The sequence below is a fragment of the Danio aesculapii genome, chromosome 13 (genome assembly GCF_903798145.1).
Source record: "Danio aesculapii chromosome 13, fDanAes4.1, whole genome shotgun sequence".
Taxonomy (NCBI): Eukaryota; Metazoa; Chordata; class Actinopteri; order Cypriniformes; family Danionidae; genus Danio; species Danio aesculapii.
Genome location: NC_079447.1, coordinates 28,584,151 through 28,603,102, shown reverse-complemented (window position 1 = coordinate 28,603,102; position 18,952 = coordinate 28,584,151). Strand labels below are relative to the sequence as shown.

General features: G+C 33.2%; 2 protein-coding genes across 2 annotated transcripts; both read left to right on the top strand.

Annotated features, from left to right (window-relative positions):
- Positions 1 to 219: 219 nt before the first annotated feature.
- zgc:153169 (uncharacterized protein LOC767799 homolog) lies at positions 220 to 5,651 on the top strand. The gene is made up of 10 exons (XM_056470500.1): positions 220 to 419; positions 715 to 853; positions 969 to 1,125; positions 1,238 to 1,286; positions 2,953 to 2,991; positions 3,164 to 3,252; positions 3,698 to 3,713; positions 3,829 to 3,896; positions 4,189 to 4,293; positions 4,447 to 5,651. Exons 1-10 carry the CDS (start codon positions 296 to 298, stop codon positions 4,546 to 4,548), a joined length of 888 nt encoding a protein of 295 aa, XP_056326475.1. The 5' UTR covers positions 220 to 295; the 3' UTR covers positions 4,549 to 5,651.
- Positions 5,652 to 5,774: 123 nt separating this feature from the next.
- On the top strand, positions 5,775 to 18,869 carry rab1ab (RAB1A, member RAS oncogene family b). The gene is made up of 6 exons (XM_056470501.1): positions 5,775 to 5,927; positions 11,687 to 11,759; positions 12,428 to 12,523; positions 14,248 to 14,343; positions 14,448 to 14,579; positions 17,656 to 18,869. Exons 1-6 carry the CDS (start codon positions 5,914 to 5,916, stop codon positions 17,848 to 17,850), a joined length of 606 nt encoding a protein of 201 aa, XP_056326476.1. The 5' UTR covers positions 5,775 to 5,913; the 3' UTR covers positions 17,851 to 18,869.
- The last annotated feature ends 83 nt before the right edge of the window (positions 18,870 to 18,952 follow it).

Sequence of the window (18,952 nt, the reverse complement as noted above, 5' to 3'; positions counted from 1 at the left end):
GTAATATTACAATATACTTATTGAGTATTAATTCAAAACACTGCATTATTGCTTAGTCATGTATGAAATTAAATAAAAATGTCAATTTTATTGATAGTCAGGCCACGCTAGTTTATGTCAGATTAAAAATGATAGATTGTGTACATTATACATGGCCTTTTAAACTGTCTTTGTAAAGCTCAATTAGACTTTTATTTTGAAATTGTGCTTCAACAACCCCCGGACGTAAAACTGTGTTTTAAAGTCTTACAAATGAGGGCAACGATTTTTCCTGTACATAAATAGATGTATTTGAATGCATTTGTGTCAAATGGCAGCAGTGGGAACATGGTCTTTCTCTCGCCCCGCAGTGGACAGAATGAGAAGTTTGCTGCTAGCTGGACAAAACGCTACAGATGTTGTAGAAACGGCAATGGCAGGTAAATCTGACACCTGTTTGCGCTATCATCAGCAAACTACATGGACTTTTATTATTTAAAGACGGCTGGAACCTCTTGTGAACGATGAAATAAAATACTGTTCTTATTTCTGATTCAGTTAAATAATTAGAGAATTCTTCCTTTTTATCCATCCTCCTTACATATTACTTAATTTAGCAGACTTTATATAAGATATGTATTGTTATGAATATGCCATTATAAGTAATAATAGGCAACATTTTTATTAACAACAACAACGAGTAAAAAAACAAAATGTTTTGTTGTTTGTTTTTAGAAGTTGAAGATGACTTAGACACTGGACGACATATTGTTGGCAGAGGAGGATTTCCTAATGCCTCAGGAGTAGTTGAATGTGATGCTGCTATTATGGAAGGTTTGCCAGGGAGATTTGGGGCAGTAGCAGCACTGCGAGGGTAGATATATATGTATTTTTTATTATATGTAAATAAATGAGCCATGAATAAAATACTTCAGTTCTAAAAGCATTCACTCAACCATCTTTTATATGTACTTTTTTTACATTACTAGTATCCCACAACCATGTCGTGTAGCTCGCAAAGTAATGGAGAAGAGTCCTCACAGCTTGCTTGTTGGGGAAGGAGCAGAAGCATTTGCTCAGAATCTGGGTTTTACATCAGAGCCCAATGAGAAAATGCTGTCTGATCACACTACCTCTGCTTATCAGGTATTCAAACTCTTGAAGAATTGTTGTTTGTCCACTATAAATGCAAATTTTAAAGAAACCAGATGCTAGATGTTTTTAATAATGTTTTTATTCTAAAAATTTTGTTCAAAAGGAATTTCTTGAAAAAAAGAAACCGATTAAGGGTGGCTTTGATACAATAGGTAAGAGAATAATATATGTGAAACCTTTCTTGATGAGTCATTAATATATGGGCAAACCTATTGAAAGTCAGTTGACTCAACCAGATTGCTGTTATTGTGAAAAGTCTTCTGCTCGAAAAATATCTATATTTATGTTTTAGCTATATAGCCTAATGACATAGTATATAACTGACAGTTAGTATATAATCAGATTTATTTATTTATTTATTTATTTATTTATTTATTTATTTATTTATTATTAGTCAGATGGTAGAAATAGCATTAGTAAACTTTATTGTCTTTGACAGGAAATTTGTTATGGGCATTTTGCTGAAGACATTCCATAAGAACAAACGATAAAAACAATACAAAATACAGTAGTTACAGTAATTATAATGCTAATTTAGATAAACTCTAGTTAAATAAACCCACTGAAACAGGTACAATGGTTTTCTTATATCGGTTCAACCTAGACTTAGGGACCGTTCATAATGTGGAAATTTAATTAAGGACACAATTCTCATATAAAACTTGAGGATTAAAATATTCATTGTGCCCAACAATTTTCCATACTGTCTTTAAGAGATGCACTCTTAAAGAGATTTAAGTTAGATTTACACTGTACAGATAGGTTGCCAAACCACACTGTGACACAATACCTGACATTGCTTTCAAGAACAGCTTTATAAAACAGCATCATAAGCTTCTTGTTAACTCCAAAAAGACATAACCTCCGTAAAAAATACAGTCTCTCGTGCAAACGAGAACAAACCCATTCTATAAGTGTTTTCCATGTAAAAGAACTGTCAATGTAAATACCCAAGTACTAGGTCTCTGACTGAGTAATAGGATGTGGTGTCCACACATTAGATTAAATTAAAAACATATAGAGAAAGCAAATTACATGTAGATAATGTATATATTTTAATATTTCCAATAAGTTTATGATAATAAAATGTAAAAAATAAGATTTTTTTTTCTATTGTATTTCAGCATAATTACAATTATTTGAAAATTAAACACACACTGTGACCTGAATTTATTAAAATATATACAATTGATTATTCTAAATATGATTATATTTTAAATAATTAAAAACATTTCTCTGACAAATGGGTAAAACTTAGAGGTTTGAAGCAAAGTGCCAAAATATGAAGATTTAAAATGACAATTAATTAGTATTTTGGGGCTGTGCTGTGATCTAGACCAGTGTTTCCCAACCCTTTTCCTGGAGGCACACCAACAGTACATATTTTGGATGTCTCCCTTACCTGACTAATTAACTTCAGGTTTTGGAGTCTCTTCTTATGTTCTAATTAGGTGATTCAGGTGTGTTTGATTAGGGAGACATTGAAAATGTGTACTGTTGGTGTGCCTTCAGGAACAGGGTTGGGAAACACTGATCTAGACTGTGTAACGTGTCAGTAAATTATTCTTGTTCTATATATGCCTGAAAATATTTTTGTAATACAAACTATGGCATATTAAGTGTGTTCTTTAAATCATGATAAAAATTTGTGAAAGATAGTCATCAGGGCTTTTCTCTGAAATAAATAAAAACATTGTATTATACATTTATTTATTTATTTTTTGATGCTTGAAAACCTCATTAGTGCACTGACTAATAGCAGTATTTGAATTAAAAATGTGCAGAAACAAACTTACATATTTTTTGTCTTTCTCGTAGGCCTTATAGCTCTTGATTTAAGTGGTAACATAACAGTAGGTAAGGTCGAATTCATTTATATTTCTCATTGTTTCAATCATTATTCTAATGTTGTACATCTGTGCTCATGTTCAATTATTCTCCCATAATAGTGTAACGTTGTGAGTATAATACAGTTTTGGCATGTTTTTAACAATGTTTGAATGTGCCTGAAATGATAAATATTATGCAGGAGTTTCCACATCAGGAGCTCCATTCAAATTACCGGGACGGGTGGGAGACTCTCCACTTCCAGGCTGCGGTCTGTATGCTGATCACACAGTATGTTATGCAACTTTGTTAACATTTAGTCATTCAAAAAATAGGTTATTTAATGTACTATCAGAATATTTTAGTACATGATAGTTTAGAATATGATAGTAATTGTGATGATAGTAATTGTGAAACAAACATCACTACTTGCTATACACTTTTTATACACATACACACTTATTCATTTAACAACATACTTTACATCAAATATTCTCATAACAGCTGCACATATAATGTTGTATATAGTAATATACCTGTACATACACTTGTCAGTTTGTATATGTGCATTCATTACTTCTATTTTTAAACTATATTTATTATCTGTTCTTTGTCATGTCTCTGTAATTCTGTTGCACTGTAGAAGCTCACGAAAACAAATTCCTCGTATGTGTGAACACACCTGGCAATAAAGCTCTTTCTGATTCTGATTTTGATTATTAATCTCTGTTTTAAGGTGGGTGCTGCAGCAGGTATGTTCCATATATTTGTTTTTGTTTTATTTTAGTTATTTTCTACTTATTTAGTATTCATTTTATATGATTATGCATAATTTTACAATTAAAAATGTATTTCTTTTGCCCACAGCTACAGGAGATGGAGACAAAATTATGTGTTACTGTCCAAGCTTTCATGTTGTGCAGCTGATGAAACAAGTATTAAGCAATTTTGTTTTGTTATAAATTAAATGATCACTTTAGACAAATGTATTATTGTATAATACATGTCTTATGTGTATGTATTAATTAGTTTAGCTGTAATACATAGAATTGTGTCCAGTTGTACCCAAAAGTATCAGTTGTTTCATGTTAAATACTAGGAGAGTACTTTGACAGCAGAGGTGGTATAAAGACAGGACGATCGATAAAAATCTCATTAAATCATTAGAGACTTTGCTAAATTAGATCTGGCTCACATTTCTTTCATCTTTTGTTGTCTGCTACCAAGGGCTCATCTCCTAATGAAGCCTGCCATGCTGTGCTCGCCGACATACAGAGGAGACTGGGTTGCAATCAGTGCTTTGAAATTGGGCTTATTTCTTTAAATTTAAAGGTAAATAATTTTTTATTCGCATTTCCTTTTCTTATAAGCATAAAATGTCAATCTTGTTGAGATGTACATAGCCATTTTATCATGCTCACAGTCAGTGCACACCTTTAAATTAAGTTTTTATCTGGCTAATTGTAATATGGGATGCTTTCTCAGGGAGAAGTCGGAGCTGCGTCCTCAGTTGAATTTCCATACACCTTCTGGAACCAAGAGTTGGATTCAGTGAAGGAGCTGATTATCAATCAACAAAAGTTCTGAAATGTTTAATTACACTCACAGATTGAGTAGCCATGTAACAATGCTTCTTGTAACGTTTTCAGTTTTAAATTCTTTGGCACTGTTCATTATTCTTTATCACAAACAAAGGTTTAATTTCTACTCATTAATTAGGTGATTATGAAACGTCTCTTAAAGTCCACATGAACTGGAAGCTGCGACCTTTATTTTTTAGTATTGTGACGCAGTTCCTAGAGAAATGAATATTGAATGAGAAAACAGTGGGCGTGGCTTGTTTTTTCTACTGTGTGCTGAATAGATGTAGTAAAGTAGGCATTTCATTCAGAAAGATCAGGAAAAGGCAATAGTATCTGGATGCAGCCTTTATGATGCAAGCTGAGATTGCATCACTCAGCGATGCAATGTCAGACACAATGCACTCAATAGAGTGAGTGTCGTCACTGACGGGTAGGGTTAGGGGTGGGGTGAGCGCATTAAAAAGCATTGGATGCAGCTCAGATTGCACTGCACCAGGTCTGCATCCAGGCCCCTCTCTGAAAAGGGTTTGAGGAGAGTTATTACAACCTAACAGACTCCTGCTCACCATTTCTGTTTGTTGTCAAAACTGACAGCTGGAGCGGCATGGTTAAATATGTTAGCCACACCTAATTCCTAAAATTTACATAATCAGACAATTAATCTGAAAACAAACAGGAAGTGCATTTTCAGATTTCAATTAAAGATTAGAAGGGCAAACGTTTTTTTTTCTTAATGGCATGCACAGATGAATTGTTAATCACAAAGCGAGCAATGTGAGCTACCAAAATCAATATGGTTACTTTTGATTCCCTGTGGATATGAATATTTATGTTTAACATTCAATGCTTTGTAAGATTATTTTTAATAATCAATAAAGTGATTTATGATTAGTTCAGTCATATATTTGACACGTATTGATCAGTGACTCACACTCATATTAGCCAATGCCACGTTTCACAAATGACGTAATTTTTTACCCCTTATGATAGGGGGCAGGATTGCTGCAGTCCTCAGCGTGAACGATTCAAGCTTCTATGAACTCATTGTGAACGTTTTTGTTATTTAAAAGTGGGTATTGTAGTCTTTTCAACATCTGTCCCTCATTCATGTGGACGACATGACATCTGAATTGAACTACAAATTCCGTACACGTCACGTTCACGACTTGCATACGCAATCTGTTTAAGGAGTTCCTATTTCCTGGTTGAAGAGTCAGCCATTTTGGGTTTTAACCGACTAGCCTTTGCGGCAGTAGCTAGCCAGCTAGTTACTTTTTAATCAGGAGAAAGGTTATCGCTTCTAGTCTGTCTTCACGCCGCGGAGTTGTTTTGTTGAAAGACAAGCGCTTTTCACAGTGTCCAGTCCACGATGAATCCCGAATAGTAAGTGAATGAGTTACTACACGGCTTGTTTGTCGTTACTGAGCCCATAATTTACCTGTAGCTACTTTTGACAGGCAGCAGCAATCATGACCAGCAGTATGTTTGGTCTTATCAACAACTTGTGTCCCGTTATTTCATGAACTTTACTTAAACCGGAACGCTTCGTAATGTTTAGGAGCAAAATTCTAACTCATTCGTTCTCCAAAGAAGTAAAACTTTTGTAATTAAACTGCTGTTGTTGTAATAGCGGAGCACAGCCGGGTTGAATATCCATCCGCGTTACATTTATGACAAGTAGAGCTCATCAGTCAGTCATGCACCTTTTTAATTTCTTATAATCATATTATTTTAATTCTTACTCTTTATAGCATGAAATCTGACATGCTTCAGCAGAAATGAGTACGAAGGCTAGTTCAGGTAAGCTAACGTCGCCAGGTAGCTTTACGCTTACTTTTTTAACAGCATGACAAGCCGGTGAAGTAGGCAAATAGCTGATTAACGTAAGTATTGTCAACATGTTTCATAACCTGTTGCTTGTCTTTAGTGTGGTCAGAATAAAGGTTGCTGAATGTAGATTTAAAATAGGATGACAGTACGTTAGACCTAACCATTACACATTGAAATAAGTAGTCAGACACGCTCGTTTGTTTGTTAAAATAACTTTTAAAGGTGTATTTCACGTATAATATTTTAATCTGGAGTTGCTGCACATAAATATGATCAAGTGCCTTATTGATTTAACACCTTAATTTTTAACCACGTCTATATAATAATATATCATTAGTTAATGCTAAGTATCTCTGTCTGGCTCTTAAAATTTAAAATGTTGTGCAGAATTATTCATAATAACCACGTCCACAACACTAGTCTCATTTGTGCTGTTTTATTTCCTTATCAGCATTAGTTTGCATAATCTTAAAATGTATTTATTGATGCCAAGTTTCCTTTGTACAGTGAAATTGTGAGCTTTCTACACCTACACTTCTATCTAAATGTCTGAATGTGCAGATGTCAAGTATATCTGAAGGAACTGAAGTGCCCATCCCTTCCTCTATTGTGTGCTAGTCATGTGTAGGTCACATGCCAAACGACATGCTGCACGCTCTATTACAACTATCACTAGTCTGAGTGTTAAGACACGCTGTTACTTAACAGACTCTGTATCAACTGTGACATCTATTTTATATGGGTAGAATAGTCAGTCATAGTAGCTTTTAATTAGGTTTGTGCTTGTTTTGTGGTTAACATCGTTTGTAGTTTCTCTTTCGGTTCTTCACACTCATATCAAAGATTCTGTCTATAGGGATTTAGATTAATTGTGAATAACTATAAACAGCAATACAAATTCATGCTGATGCTTTTTAAATACAAGTTTAATGTTCAACACCTTATTGTAGGATTTAAAAGGATGTTTTATCTAGAAATGAAAATTTGCTGTTAATTCACTCAGCCTCAGGCTATCCGAGATGTCACTGACATTTTGTTTGAAAGATTTCTTGCTGAAACTGTGGTACTTGGCTATTTATATATTGCAAGTAAATGACTACCGGCACTTAAATATATGCTTATATATATATATATATATATATATATATATATATATATATATATATATATATATATATATATATATATATATATATATATAGGCACAATTTGCTTCATAATAGGGCTGCGCAATATATCGTTTCAGTTTCAATATCACAATGTGATCCTTCCCAATAGTCACATTGCCAGTATATGCAATGTTGAGTCTGGATTATAATTGATCATTTCGCAAGTGTTTTTTAAACTGGCAGAGGGTTTTGAATAGGAAATTGTACCATTTTTACTTTAACAATGATGAATTTGATTGAATTGTTTATAAAATGAAGACTATGTAGTATTATTTAACATTTGTTTATTTAATTACTGTATACCTAAATACACTTTGACTACTCGGGAAAACAATAATGTGCTGTTTATTTAATTGGTATCTTTTTCTTTATTCAATTTATCTATGCTTGTAGATCACTCCTATACAGAATCATCTCAATCAAACTAAAATGATCAATTCCTTCCAAATAGTTATTCAACGCATCTAGTGAAATTGTATTGATATCGCAACGTGTATATATATTGCAGAAAACAAAAACATTGCAGTGTTTGATTTTTATTATTTTTCTTATATCGTGCAGCCCTACTTCATAAGATATGAATTAGGGCTGCATAATATATCGTTTCCGTATCGATATTGATATGTGCGAAACCACAATAGTCACATCACAGGATGTGCAACATCATGTCATTATTATATTTGACCAGGAGCCACAGATGAAAACAGATGTTTTCTGGACTGGAGTAATTTGCAAAGTTTAACCATAAAGTTACCAAAAGTTTATTATTTGTATGTGTTTTTTAAGACCTGTTATAATGTCAGCATTTCCAGTTAGTTTACTGCATTCAGGCATAGGAAACTATAACATTTGTAACTTTAAGAAATAAGAATAGTGTTTATGTAAAAGTATTAAAAGTTGATTAAGGAATGTAGAGTAATTTAAGGCCCTTAAAAAGTATTAAAGTCTTAAATGCATTACATTTTATAGTCTTTGATTGTGCAATGTATGGTTGTGCCTGAATTAAATCTGCGAATATCAGGATGCTGTGTGGTTTATGAAATCAATAAAATCCTGCTAGATTTGAGAATCTTGCTGCTTTGTTTATTGCAGAAACCAAGGCAACAGCTTTATTTCAGCAGTTCTTGCTGAATTAGCTAGGTTTAATAGATTTTGTTTTTGGTATATGAATAATGGTTTAGTTTTGGATTAGTTTCTTACATTAGTATTTAGTAATTGTACTGTAAGTTAAAATCTCGCCAGTGTTCCCGGTTGAAACCTAAAGTGGTTATAAGATCTTAAAATGTATGGAAAGAGTCTTCTAAAAGGTCTAATAAGTATTGAATTTCACTCTCTGATTCCTGTATTGACCTTATTCTTCAATGCGGAAGTGTGCTCATTTTTGCGATTTGTTTTAGAACTTCCGATTCAGCTGTCTATGGGAGAAATGACTAGGAATAATAAACGGCAGAAAACGGTCAAACTACTTACTCTACAAACAAGTGTTTGCATGACAATACAGACAAAGTAGAATAATATAATAAGAAAATATCAGTTTGCAACATCGAGCAGCAAAACGAGCTGTTTTTAACGACTAAAAACGAATGGAAACGAATGAGACCGGAAGTCTCGGACCAAAATGATTCAAATGGCTGCGCCCACTCGTATGCGGAGAATAAGGTGAATATACTCTGTATATGTACGATGAAGACTACTATAACAGCGTTGTTGTTTTGTTTTTTTACTTTTGATTATTCAATTTGTGCCCGAACACTGCTAGACACCCAGAAAACACTGTTTGTTACATTTGTATTTTTGCTCTACTGTATTTTTTAACGCCTGTGATTAATTTATCATCTTTTATGTCCTGCCCTACAATATCAAACCAAATAAATCTAAACTTCTCTTTTTCCAAACAGAGCCATTCATTTCATCTGGTGAAATTAAACTCATTATTGGAGTAACAATTACAGAAAAATAAGCCCCCCCCCCCCCCCCCCCCGCCCCACACACACACACACACACACACACAAATGTTGTGCAGCCCTAATCTCAATGTATTATTATTTATATTCTTATTATTTGACTCTGTATTTATTTGTTGACTGCAGTTTATTGAATCACCGCAGACTATGGTTTCAGCTAAATATCCTCTTTAATGTTCTACTGAAGAAAGTGGATCTTCATCTAGGTCGCCTACATGTTGGATGGTCAAATAGTACTTTTTGAGTGAATCATTCCTTTAATTCAGAATTCCAGATCTGCATGTTTGCGCAAGTCATTTTAATATGCAGTGTTTCTGAACATGACTCTCGTTCTTGGTGAAAGTTTGTTACTGTTGCCATAATATTTAAACATTTCTTTATGTAGTTATTCAATTTGTTAGAAAGCAGAAAGGATTGCGACATTTTACAGTATAAGACAATTTAAATTAACTTTTGGAACTTTTCTGAACCTTATTTGTTATTGTTGTACTAATTTTTAACTATGTACCAATTAAATATTTACTTTTTGAGTTACGCTGTTTTAGGGCTGCACAATATATCATTTTAGCATCGATATTGCAATGTGTAAATCCACAATAGTCACATCGCAAGGTATAAAATGTGAAGTCAGAATTATAGTTGACCTGGTAAAATGGTTCAGAACACATGGAAATTGTGGAGTCATTTCAGTTTATTGATTAAAAAAAATTCAAATTTTTTTCAGTTGCATGTATTTTTAAGGCATGTGTCTGCATTTTAAGCAAATTTAAAGCATTTGTGCACATGAAATTATTATTAATCATACATAAATTACATTTAATTATTTATAAAATGAAGACTATGCAACTTTATTATACATTTGATTATTTTATTTTTGTACCTGAATACTCTTAGACTCCTTTAATTATTTATATTGTTGCCGTTCTTTATTTATCTGTATTAAAGGTAATTAATATATTATTTTATTATTAATAAATGAATATATTATTATTATTTTCTGCAGATGCACTCCTCTACAAAATCATCCCAATCAATATAAAAGCATGAATTATTTCCAAATAAAGCTGTTCAAGTTATTTGGTGAAACATCGTAATATAAAATGCAGAAATTTTATTTAATTTTTTCCTAATATCGTGCAGCCATCTCTGTTTACTAGAAAACATTACAATGTGCAGTGTATAAACAGAGGGTCTTTACATAGTTCTTTGTGTAGTGGTTTCCTATACACAGGAGTGTTTTTGCAGTCAGTCTAACAAGGAGAGCATGACTTGAATTCAGCAGAATTGGAAAGGAAAACATCAGCTCGTTCTGCTGAGTCGATGAGCTGGTCTTCACCGGGCCAGTCAGCTGGATTTCCTTCCTATGGACTTTTCTTACTAGGGAGTATTGAATGGGGCCAGTGGATTTAGCGCAACGGGCAAAATTCCCTCTCTCTGGAATGCTTAATCAGCTTACTCAAGTTCCCGGCCTCGGAGCTCCTCAAGCACATTGTTTCTGTTGAAGTTTTATTTTGTGCATGCAGACGCTGAACGGTGACTGATTTACCGTATGGTTAACTGAGTTTGCAAGCATTTGACCTATTTCACATGTTGCAGGGGGGGGTTTAATGGCCTCATTTGTAATGCAGGTCTAGAAAAAGGACAAAGGATGATATACAGTGAAAGAACGCAACAGACCAGAAAGATTATTATTACACTTTAGCGAGGTTTAATTTTGGCAGAGATGCTCCTTATGTTTTGCAAAATACAAATTAAACTGTGTTCTTTTTAAAATTAATTAATAATCTACAAATCCTCAGATAATTATCATTGGTTCTGCGAAAATATTATGCAGCAAGTGTCAATAGCATTTTTAATTAAAGGATCATGTGACCCTGCACTGCTAAAAATGTAGTTTTGCATTACAGAAGTGATATTTCATAATGTATAGCAATAAAAAAAATTGAAAGTGTTAAAAATAAAATAAACGTGAACCTTCAAAACCATTCAAGTTTCAAAAACAGTTATATATATATATATATATATATATATATATATATATATATATATATATATATATATATATATATATATATATATATATATCGACTTTTGAATAGTTGTACATTACGAATTTTTCACAACTGCTTTAACTTGTTTGACAAATATTGACTATAAAATGTTCTTTCTCGTCTTACAGTGACTATTTATTCAAGCTGCTCTTGATTGGTGACTCTGGTGTTGGAAAGTCTTGCCTTCTTCTCAGATTTGCAGTAAGTATGCTTTAAGTTTCCCTTCATTTGCTCTGAGAGCATTGCCATCGATTTAGTTTGCTGCATATTAGTATTTCAATACGACGAACTAAGGCTGAACAATATATCGTTTGAGCATCGATATCGCAATGTGTGTATCCGCAATAGTCACATAGCAGGATTAGATTATTTATTTAAGATTAAAAGATAAAGATATATATATATTTTTAAATTAGTTATACAATGATGATCCTGTTGTTTTACATTTGATTGTTCAATTTCTGTACTTGAATACTGTTAGACTCCCCAGAAAACCATAAAGCACTGTTTCTTCATTTTTGCTTGTATTATAATTTATGCAAATGTACTGCATAGAAAAAGACTTGATCATCCCAGTCGATCTATGAAATATTTTCAATTAGAGCTATTCAAATCATCTGGTGAAATTCTATTCATATCGTGGCATAACACAATATCACAATGTCATATTTTTATAATATCGTGCAACCCTAGTGGTTTCATAATCTTCTGCCTTGTCTCATGGATGAAATGAATTTGTTCACTAAAATTATATCATGTTTGTTATGAATTGAATAGAATTTAATACATTGAACTTTTACATTAAGGTGTTTAAAGAAGAGATTTGACTACCGAAACATCTAATTCCCCTGCTGTTTTACTTCTTTCAGGATGACACATACACAGAAAGCTACATTAGCACTATCGGTGTGGACTTTAAAATAAGAACTATAGAATTAGACGGAAAGACCATCAAACTTCAGATCGTAAGTTTCTTTCAGTCCTGTAAAGAATTGAATATTGTTAAATGAGATGACAAATGCTTAATTTATATTAAATAAAATATATTTAAAATATAAACATTTATACAATCTGTAATAATTTTTATACAAATGATAAATTTGGTGGTTTTTAATGCACTGTATATGCTGCTCAGTCAAATGTCAATCTTATATTCTATTTGAATACTTCTATGCAACTCAGTTTTCATCAGTGTTTAATCTTAAACATTATAGAGGAGTACCATTTATGGGACTCCCTAATGGTGTATGAGTCGACTTGAAACCCACCATCAATTTGTACATAAACGAAACATGGCAAAGAGAATGGGACAACTGCATCAACAACAAATTATATGAAATTAACCCGAAAATAAATGAAAGACATTTAGCAAATTATAATTTTGAGACCAGGCATGATCAGACTGTCTATAGATGTCGATATGGACATTCTAGGTTGACACATTCATATTTATTAAATAACGAAGAATCACCTAACTGTAATAACTGCCAGACTGCTCTTACCATCAAACATATTTTGTTGGAATGTAGAAGTTTAAATTCCATTAGACAAAATTTTTATAAGGAGAGTACTTTGATGGACATTTTTAAAAAGGTACCACCAGGAAGAGTTTTACATTTATTTTTTTTTATCAAAAATAGAACTGAAAAATTATATTTAATTTTGAATAAAATTTTTGTGAATTTTATCTATTTATATATTTGTAACTTTGTATATTTGTAACTTTTTTAGTATAATACGAATTTGTTTTTATCATGTAATATTTTAATGGATATCCATTTAGCCACGAAATAGCCATTAGTTGCTGATGTGGCAATACATGTGTAATAAATAAATGGTGTATGAGTCCTTCAAAATGGTAGAATTTTGATCAAAAGTAACTAGATTTTTTTTAAGCTTTAGATTTTTAGCTTATTTTATGTATTATTTCAGGGTGTCCGCAGGATCTTAATGTCTTAAATCTCAAAAAAATAAATTTTAGGCCTTAGAAAGTCTTAAATCTTCTGAAATGTTGTGTTGTAGGTCTTAAATCTTTTTAACTGGTCTTAATTTTCCTGTTAATTTTATTATTATTGTAGACTGAAGTTATTGGCAGCTATATTTTCTATTCTTGGTAATGGTTATAGGCTTTGTGAATGGATATATTTGAAAGTTACTAAAAAGTATTAAAAAATTATTCTAAAAATTAAACCAAATTATTAGTGTTGTATTATATTTTAAGCATTTTTTTGATAGGGCAAGTGAAAATCTTGCCCTATCAAAAAATCTTGTCTAACTGGGATATTTGAAAAAGCTAAATCCTTAGCATTCAGCCCTGTATAAGTCTAAAATTTCATTCATAATGGTCTTAAAAGGTCTTACATTTTACTTAATGAAACCTGCAGAAACCCTGTAATTATTGCTCTTGGTTGTTTTTTTTTTTATTGTTATAAAAATTATTATAGAAATGTGATATTTATAAAATATAGACAGTTGTATCTATTTTTGCTGTCACATAACTAGAGAAGTTGATATGGGAATATATTTAAAACTCTTTCTCTCGCTGTGGTGTGTGTAGAATTATTTATAAGAAAGAAATCGATCTGTCAATCCTTTGCCTTATTATTGTATTCCAGCAGCCAAAATACTATTTTTGTAAGCATATTTTAGCATTTGATCCAGGTATCATATTATTCACTCTGATTTGCAGTGGGATACAGCAGGGCAGGAGAGGTTTCGCACAATCACATCCAGCTACTACAGAGGAGCACATGGAATTATCGTAGTCTATGATGTTACAGATCAGGTGAGCTAATAAGCAAGTATCCTAATATCACTTTAAACCACTGTTAAAATGCCTTAATTCATGTTTACTGGATTAATGCTTTGTGTATTTTCTTCTACTTTCAGGAATCTTTCAATAATGTAAAACAATGGCTACAGGAGATTGATCGCTATGCCAGTGAAAATGTTAACAAGTTATTGGTTGGCAACAAGTGTGACTTAACAACAAAAAAAGTGGTGGACTACACAACGGCAAAGGTACCTCTATAGTTTATGTTACACCATGCGTACACTGTTCTAAAACCTAGCGAGCTCCCTTGCTGTAAAACTGCATCTATTATGTGCTGCCTTCAAACTAAAACGAGACCTCGTAACTGTCCGATTGTAATTGATACCTGAGGTGCTACTTCAAATACTTCAAATGACAGTTTCCATATTTTGTGATTCACAAGTGTTTTCCGTTTATTTTTTACTGTTGTGAATTGCATTATGGGACGTTGAGCTCTGCTCTGTTGACTTTTGACTTTTTTTAAGTGACTTTTATTGACATTTTAGCCATTTGAAATTATTTAATGTATGAGAAATAATACATAGAGAAATAGGTCTGTAAGATAACAGTTTTTATACTGTAATATATACCAACACAGACAACATATCACTTTAAACCAGGGCTATTCAATTACAAATTTAGTTGGGCCAGATTGTCAGACCATGAAGGTTAGCTGGGCCAGTCATTTTAACGGCAAAGTAGCTCATATGGACAAATTTTAAAACCAACACAAACAAAATTATTGAAAAACATAAGGTTTATTCGTTGTTTCTCTTTTAACTTTGGTCAGTTTGCAGGGCAAAAGGTGCATACAAAAAGAGCTGAATTAACAGAATCTGAGGGTGTACCCACATGATGTACAGTTGCCTTGAACCGGGCTGAAGCACGCTTGTCTCCCCCGATGGCCTGCACTCACGTTGCGCGCCTGAGCATGCTTAAGTCATCGATGATGCGCTGTTCAGTTTAAGAAGCGCTCAGCACAGTCAAGATTTCTTTATATCGTAATTTACGTAGGTATTTGCGTTTTTGGCGGGACCATAGACATAATAAATACTTTATATTTATATTAATATAATATATTAAATTAAATAACAATTAATGAATAAAATATATTCATTTATTATCTATGGGCGGAACCACGGGCTGGGCCGCTCGGAGGTTGATTCTGGGCCGCATGTGGCCCGCGGGCCGGCAATTGAATAGCCCTGCTTTAAACTATTAAAAATTTGAATGAAAGTCACCATTTTGAATTTTTCAAGGTTAAAAGTTGTTTGAAGAAACCTCAAGGTCTCATAATGCAATTAATTAAAAAAAGTGTAAATACAAAAAGGGTAAAATACAAAATTTGAATCACAAAATACGGAAAACTGCTAATTTAATGATTTTTTTTTATGACATTAACCATGGCTTCAGTGTAACTTTTATTTTTTTTTATAAAAAATAATTTCTCAAAATCGTTACTATTTACACAGGCTTTTGGGTGAATTAGAGCCTCTAAAAAGACAGAGAAGCAAGTCTAAAATGTATAAGATCATGGCATTCGTTTTTCTTAGGAATTCTTTAGGCTTGTGTTTTATTTTAAAGTGCAGTGCAAGTGTAATTTCTGCAGTGAGGATCATCTTCAGTGATTGCCATGCTTGAGAATGAGCTGTATTACTGCATTCATTCAGGGATGTGCTTGTTACCTCATAATTGCATAACTGTTTGTGGGATGCACTGTGTATGTATATAACACAATAATATTATGTAGTCTAAGAATATGCATGTGCCATGAAGGTGTTACTAATATGCAAGATGAGGACTTGATTTTGATTTCCGTGACACACTGCATGAGTTAGGGACGCTATCTAGCGGCAGTATCTGGAGCTGTCCTGCGATGTTGTATTGTATTTTATACAGTTTTGTTTTAAATCATTTTCAAAGGTTTGTTTTTATCAAATGAAAGTAAATGTAATAGTTTAACACTGGTGTGCTGTAGACATATGACGATATTCAGTCATGCACTATATCATGAACAAGCACAGTATTAATATCGTCAGCACTTCCAAATACAGAGTAATGATTTATTATTTAAACTTTAAGAATGCCCTTTTGAAGGATATTCTGATTGGCAGTGATCTTCATCAGAGCACCAAATTATTACATTTTACATTTGCATGTTAATATCTGTGTAAATGCCTATTAAAGCGTTCAAATCAAGAGTCACACTCATTTTATTAAATGGAGTTAATAAATAAAACTATATACTATTTATGAACTTTAACTGAATATAAAACTATTATATTCTGTAGTACTTTATTTGTTAATTTATCAACTATAATTTGGCTATTTCTCACTGCTTAAGGCATTAACTAATATTTACCAATAGCTAAGTTTCCATCCAAATTTATGCAGAAAACTAGAATATCGCATAAAAGACGTGCGAATAAAGCAGCGTTTCCATTCAACGGGTCAAAGAGAACAAAATCGTTATAGTAAAAATGGCATGTGCAGCGGTAGGAGAAGCTGCGTCAATCTTTTCTTTATTTATGAAATGACTTGCGCCTCAGAAGACAAATTCAGACATGCCATGAACGCGTGGTGGCATTTGAAGGTGTCAGACCCAGGGCACAGACGCTCCTGACCATTCTGGAGGTCATCAATAATATAATAACACTAATACTGAAATGGTTGAGGCATTTTAGAATGACCAAAACAACATTTCAGATGTTTTACAGTGTGCTCAGCCTGCTGGTTCGTCCATTCACACACATTTTATCATCACATGATCTCTTATAACAAAATCACCTTCTTTTAATGCGCACACTTGAGTTTGTTCAGTAAAAGGGTTTTCGGTGTGGCTTATGCGCATCTTTTCTTATCAAACAAAAAATGTGTCCTCCGTTATGCGCATTTTGCATAAAAATAGGTAGATAGAAACATAGCTATTGAGACTTTATTATAATGACTACCCTAATGTACTTTGCAGTTTAATTTGAATGTTTATTTACGCTGGACATGTATACACAAAGCAATACATTAGGTAACTTAAGGTTATTTGACCTGTTTTTGTTTTGTTTTGCAGCTTCGTTAAATATTGTGATGATACCATATGCCATGATAAAAGTTTCAGCAATTAATCGCAACAAGAAAAAGTGATCCCTGCAGAAGCCTTGTCTGCTGCGTCTTAAATTTCTGTCTAGATAAGAATCTCTCTAGGTTTTGAAACCGAGCCTCCATGTACATTTTCCATTGTTCTAAAAATAATAACTGCTTTGGTTTGATCCTTTCTCCTTTCGTTTTAAGGAATTTGCAGATTCCCTCGGCATTCCTTTCTTGGAAACTAGCGCTAAGAACGCCACAAATGTGGAGCAGGCCTTCATGACCATGGCTGCCGAGATCAAGAAGAGAATGGGCCCTGGAGCCACAGCCGGTGGCTCTGAAAAAACCATGAAGATCGAAAGCACTCCAGTGAAGCCTGCGTCTGGAGGCTGCTGTTGAGACCTCATCTGCCCCGGACACCCCCATCACCTCGACCCCTGGATCTCAGAGCTACAGCCCCCAAAATAGGAGAAGGAAAGGGGAATAGATCATTTGTAATGGAGCAAAGAATGATTATGGAGGATAGAAAGGTAAAAGAGAGCGTGAAACAGGCAACAGTTTAAGTTACTTAAGTTGTACTGTATGTAGCCGCACTACCAAAAAAAAAAAATGGTCAAAAATGCCCCCGCCCCACTGAAAAAATAGTTCACAAACTGAAGAGAGGTCCAAAATTTGGTAACTCTGTTCCATTAACCCCTGCTGTTTGTCAGGGGCTGCTTTTAAGGATGGATTTCATTGTCACTCAACGATTTTAAGTCCTCTGTGTGCAGGTTTCTAAGAATAATGTGTGTATTTATCTCACTGCATTCCTACTGCAGGGCTGGTCTGTGGTCAAAATTCAATGACGTTTTCTTTTTCTGTCCTTTTCTTACTTTATTCCTACTTGTCGATTTATTTTCCTGTTTATATTTGCATGTGTAGGTTTCTGTCCCCGCGGATTGACTGTTGCAGTTCATCCAAGCAGCAGTGTTTTCTCAGTCCGACATCTGTTTAGTGAAATATATGTACATATACATTAAGTATGTATATGCGAGATTGGAATTGAGGGCTCTGTAGAGTTAAATACACGATTGGAATAGTTTTACCTTCTTTTGCATTTACGTTTTGGCTGCAGACTCTTGTAGTTTTGTTGCGCGATGTGTAACAGTTAAACGAAATCTAAATAAATATTGTACGAGCGTACCGTACGATAGCAGTATGTCTGCAATTCTTGGTGGGACATGTAGAAAACCCTTTGTGTTTTATTTATTCAACATTTATATGCAAATATATATTGTTCCATTAATCTGCAATCTTTTGGCTATTTACCTGCGGAGTACATCAAAACAAAAGCAACAGTTTCACAATGGCATATGTGACTCAAACACTATGTTCTCTTTTTCATAATAAAGGCAAATGAATTCATTTTTTTAAATGAACTTGGAAACCCTTCATGTCTAGTTCATTTTTTTCTTTAGAGTACTTTTTAGTCATTAAGAAGTTAGTCATTTTCTGAATAGTT

Coding starts and splice junctions, on each gene's coding strand:
- rab1ab (XM_056470501.1), top strand. Junction 12,524..14,247: donor AGACCATCAAACTTCAGATC/GTAAGTTTCTTT, acceptor TCTGATTTGCAG/TGGGATACAGCAGGGCAGGA. Junction 14,580..17,655: donor TGGACTACACAACGGCAAAG/GTACCTCTATAG, acceptor TTTCGTTTTAAG/GAATTTGCAGATTCCCTCGG.
- zgc:153169 (XM_056470500.1), top strand. CDS start 296: ATGCATTTGTGTCAAATGGCAGCAGTGGGAACATGGTCTTTCTCTCGC. Junction 854..968: donor GCAGTAGCAGCACTGCGAGG/GTAGATATATAT, acceptor TTACATTACTAG/TATCCCACAACCATGTCGTG. Junction 4,294..4,446: donor TTATTTCTTTAAATTTAAAG/GTAAATAATTTT, acceptor ATGCTTTCTCAG/GGAGAAGTCGGAGCTGCGTC.